The sequence below is a fragment of the Sprattus sprattus genome (genome assembly GCF_963457725.1).
Source record: "Sprattus sprattus genome assembly, chromosome: 15".
Classification (NCBI taxonomy): Eukaryota; Metazoa; Chordata; class Actinopteri; order Clupeiformes; family Clupeidae; genus Sprattus; species Sprattus sprattus.
The window spans coordinates 8,292,833-8,297,832 of record NC_137913.1 but is presented as its reverse complement, the minus strand read 5'-3'; the positions used below and the strand labels follow the sequence as shown (position 1 = coordinate 8,297,832).

Sequence of the window (5,000 nt, the reverse complement as noted above, 5' to 3'; positions counted from 1 at the left end):
TCCTACTGATTGTCTGACTGGCCTACAAAAGACATACCAGACCTGGACCTCCTGACTACTCAAATTACTCATTGAGATGGGGAGATGGAGAGAGAGAGAGAATAAAAAAAAATCCAGGCGTAAATGTATCAAAGTCCGTGCCCATCTCTTTACCCGTGTCCATCTCTCCACCATCTCTCAGCCCGTTAGATAGAAAGAGTATTGGGGGAGGGAGAGAGATAGAAAGAGTATTGGGGGGAGGGAGAGAGGTGGAGAGAGTATTGGGGGAGGGAGAGAGGTGGAGAGAGTATTGGGGGGAGGGAGAGAGGTGGAAAGAGTATTGGGGGGAGGGAGAGAGGTGGAGAGAGTATTGGGGGAGGGAGAGGGGTGGAGAGAGTATTGGGGGAGGGAGAGAGATAGAAAGAGTATTGGGGGAGGAGAACAGAATGAGTGGAATGTGGAAAGGAGATGGGACCCAGGCCCCCGCAGCTAGATAATTTTAAGCGCACACACACACACACCCTACTCTTCCACACAGCCCGTTATGCAAGACCTCGTGCTGTCACACTTCTCTCCTCTCTCTCTCTCTCGAGTTGTCTGGCACTCACATTACGCTTACTCTCTCACTCACTCACTCACACACACACACACACACTCACACACACACACACACACACACACACACACACACACACACACACACACACACACACACACACACACACACACACACACACACACATGCGCACTCACTCACTCACTCACTCACTCACTCACTCACTCACTCACTCACTCACTCACTCACTCACTCACTCACTCACTCACTCACTCACTCACTCACTCACTCACTCACTCACTCACTCACTCACTCACTCACACTCACTCACCTACGCACTCACACACACACTATGGTTATGTTTACGTCTTCAGTGTGCTTATCCAATTAGAATCAGATCTGTCTTGACGGTCTGCATTATATGTGTGTCTTTGTGTGTGTGTATATATTGATCTGATCAGATCGGGTCTGCTAGTCCGTGTTGCTCCTCATTTTTCAGTCTTCGCAGCATTGGTTGCTATAGTAATTACATTACGACAGGAAGTAGACCACATTATGACCACATAGAGGGAAATTAAATGAGATTTGCTCGCTAATATACCACATGGCTCCGTGTAGCTGCGGCACAGGATTTGTAGAAGTAATGAGAAGTGTGAGAGTGTGTTTTTGTGTGTAAAGTAATGAGGTGTGTGTGTGTGTGTGTGTGTGTGTGTGTGTGTGTGTGTGTGTGTGTGTGTGTGTGTGTGTGTGTGTGTGTGTGTGTGTGTGTGTGTGTGTGTGTGTGTGTGTGTGTGTGTGTGTGTGTGTGTGTGTGTGTGTGTGTGTGTGTGTGTGTGTGTGTGTTTCTGTGTAAAGTAATGAGATGTGTGTGTGTGTAAAGTAATGAGATGTGTTGGAGACGCTCATCAGTGGCTCCAGACCCACATGTTTCCCGTGCATATTATGTACACGTGAACTTGACCTTGATCAGGCCCACGTGAAGTGCTACAGCCTGTGTGCGTGTGTGCGTGTGTGCGTGCGTGCGTGCGTGCGTGCGTGCGTGCGTGCGTGTGTATGTGTGTGTGTGTGTGTGTGCCTCTCCAAGACAACAGCTACTTTCGCTGCACACGCAGACAGACAGACATTACAAACCACACACACACCTTTAAAATCAAGTTTTTCCAGTCACTGTCTTAGAATGAACACACACACACACCCTGGCAATTGATGTAGGAGGATGTGAGAATGTGTTTGCAAAGGCTGTGGCAGATCTCTGTGTGTGTGTGTGTGTGTGTGTGTGTGTGTGTGTGTGTGTGTTGGCTTAAAATGTGGCAGATGGATGAAAGGTGTGTGAAATGGGCTGCCATGCGTTGATCTGGTGCCCTGATGACTTGTGCTCCTTCTGCCCAAAGCTTCTTATGTGTGTGTTGTGTCTAATGTGTGTGTTGTATTCTTTAATATGTGTGTTGTCTTCTGTGCTGTGTGTGTATGTTTTTTCTAATGTGCGTGTTGTCTTCTCTAATGTGTGTGTTGTTTTCTCTAAAGTGTGTGTTCACTTCTCTAAAGTGTGTGTTCACTTCTCTAAAGTGTGTGTTGTCTTCTCTAATGTGTGTGTTGTCTTCCCTCAGTGGGCGACTCTTAGGATTGAGAGAGGAGCCAAGGAGAAGAAGCACCTCCTCTACAAGCCTTACACCAATGGTAAAGGAAACTTGTGTGTGTGTGTGTGTCTGTCTGTATGTGTTTGGGTGTGTGGCGATGTGTGTTTCTGTGTGTGGCCGTGTGTGTGTGTTTCTGTGTGTGGCCACGTGAGTGTTTCAGTGTGTGGCCATGTGTGTTTCTGTGTGTGTTTTTGTGTGTGAGTTTGAGTGGATGTGTGTTTGGGTGTTACCTATCCTCTGATGACAGGATGCTTAGATCCTCTCTCCCTGTCCCCGTGGCAACAGGCCTCATCGCCAAGGAGGCCACATCCCTGGAGGAGGAGCTGACGGAGATCCGGCGTAGCGGGAGCAGCCGGGAGCTGGACGCTTCCTCGGCGACCGCCGCCGCCGCCCCCTCTTCCTCCTCCTCTTCGTCCTCTGCGGAGTTTGACATGTCGGACATCTTCTCGTTCTGCCGGCGCGGCGTGGAGAGCATCGTGGAGGACGAGGTGACCAAGCGCTTCACGGCCGAGGAGGTGGAGACCTGGAACCTGCTGACGCGCAGCAACTACAACTTCCAGCACATCAGCACGCGCCTCACCGTCATCTGGGGGCTCGGAGTCCTCATCAGATACGGCTTCCTGCTCCCGCTCAGGTGTGTGTGTGTGCCTGTGTGTGTGTGTGTCTGTGTGTGTGTCTGTGTGTGTGTGTGTGTTCTGTGTCTGTGTCTGTGTCTGTGTCTGTGTCTGTGTCTGTGTCTGTGTCTGTGTCTGTGTCTGTGTGTCTGTGTCTGTGTCTGTGTCTGTGTCTGTGTCTGTGTCTGTGTCTGTGTCTCTGTCTCTCTGTGTGTCTGTGTGTCTGTGTGTCTGTCTGTGTCTCTGTGTCTGTCCGTGAGTAATACTTAAAGGGAAAGGTTCTTCTGATTAGAACCCTGTACTGGTTCTTCTCAGTTCTCCCCCATTGTGTTCCCATGTGTGGTGCCTCCATTGAGAACCCAGATGGGCCTCTGTTCTCTTCACTACAGGTTCTCCTGAGTAGCGCTCTTGATAAGAACCGGGATTGGGTTCTATTCTCTCCACCGTGTGTTCTCATGGGTGGTGTGCCTGATTTGAACCTAGATCCTCATGGGGGCTGAATCTCGTTCAGACACTGAGGAGAGACTCTTAATGACCACAGTTAGAGAGAAGAGGAGGAGTGATGGGTCGGAGAGGAGGGCAGGAGTGATGGAGTTAGAGAGGAGAGGAGGAACGATGGAGTTAAGAGAGGAGAGCAGGAATGATGGAGTTAAAAAGGAGAGCAGGAGAGAGCCGGGACAAGAGGAGAGGAGATGAGGAGCGATGGGGTCAGAGAGGAGAGGAGGAGAGAGCCGGAGCGATGGTCACTCACTCGCGTTGAAGATCTCATCGAGAATTACACACACACACACACACACAGACACACACACTCCGTACGCTCCAGTAAACAGCACTTGAATAGGCACTGAGTTTATGTAGAAGGATAATCTTACAAACTGTGATTAGCAGTTTGAACACTCAGATGACCCCCACCACCCACACACAGCATTATCCCCACTCCCAGAGACACACACACACACACACACACACACACACACACACACACACACACAGGAGATTAATAAGAGAAGTGTTCTTTCTCATCGCCAGCTGGGGATTTCACCTGGATTAGCCAGAATCAGTCAGCCAGTCAGCTTTAACCCTCATCCCATATACCACCTACTCCACCTTTAACCCTCATCCCATATACCACCTACTCCACCTTTAACCCTCATCCCATATCCCACCTACTCCACCTCTAACCCTCATCCCATAAACCACCTACTCCACCTTTAACCCTCATCCCATATCCCACCTACTCCACCTCTAACCCTCATCCCATAAACCACCTACTCCACCTTTAACCCTCATCCCATATCCCACCTACTCCACCTTTAACCCTCATACACCACCTACTCCAGCTTTAACCCTCATCCCATATACCACCTACTCCACCTTTAACCCTCATCCCATATACCACCTACTCCACCTTTAACCCTCATCCAGCACTGCTATATCACTCACTCACGCTTTACGCCAGGCCTACTATACATCTGATTCTCCTCTCCTCCACTCTCCTCCACTCTCCTCTCCTCTCCTCTCCTCCACTCTCTTCTCCTCTCCTCTCCTCCACTCTCCTCCACTCTCCTCTCCTCTCCTCCACTCTCCTCCACTCTCCTCTCCTCTCCTCCACTCTCCTCTCCTCTCCTCTCCTCCACTCTCCTCTCCTCCACTCTCCTCTCCTCTTCTCTCCTCCACTCTCCTCCACTCTCCTCCACTCTCCTCTCCTCTCCTCTCCTCCACTCTCCTCCACTCTCCTCTCCTCCACTCTCCTCCACTCTCCTCTCCTCTCCTCTCCTCTCCTCTCCTCTCCTCCACTCTCCTCCACTCTCCTCTCGTCTCCTCTCCTCCACTCTCCTCTCCTCTCCTCTCCTCTCCTCTCCTCTCCTCTCCTCCACTCTCCTCCACTCTCCTCTCCTCCACTTTCCTCCACTCTCCTCCACTCTCCTCTCCTCCACTCTCCTCTCCTCTCCTCTCCTCTCCTCTCCTCTCCTCTCCTCTCCTCTCCTCTCCTCTCCTCTCCTCTCTTCTCCTCCACTCTCCTCCACTCTCCTCTCCTCTCCTCTCCTGTCCTCCCCTCTCCACTCCTCTCCTCTCCTCTCCTCTCCTGTCCTCCACTCTCCTCCACTCTCCTCCACTCTCCACTCCTCTCCACTCTCCTCCACTCTCCTCTCCTCTCCTCTCCTCTCCTCTCCTGTCCTCCCCTCTCCACTCCTCTCCTCTCCTCTCCTCTCC

At 51.2% G+C, this 5,000-nt stretch overlaps 1 protein-coding gene across 1 annotated transcript in view; it reads left to right on the top strand.

The window, feature by feature from the left end:
• Nucleotides 1-5,000, top strand: part of LOC308375991 (glycerol-3-phosphate acyltransferase 4-like) — a 24,863-nt gene that overhangs the window by 3,481 nt on the left and 16,382 nt on the right. The window contains exons 2-3 of the mRNA XM_080852229.1: nt 2,143-2,212; nt 2,458-2,806. Coding sequence (XP_080708355.1) covers nt 2,143-2,212; nt 2,458-2,806 — 419 coding nt within the window. The remainder of the gene's footprint in view (nt 1-2,142; nt 2,213-2,457; nt 2,807-5,000) is intronic.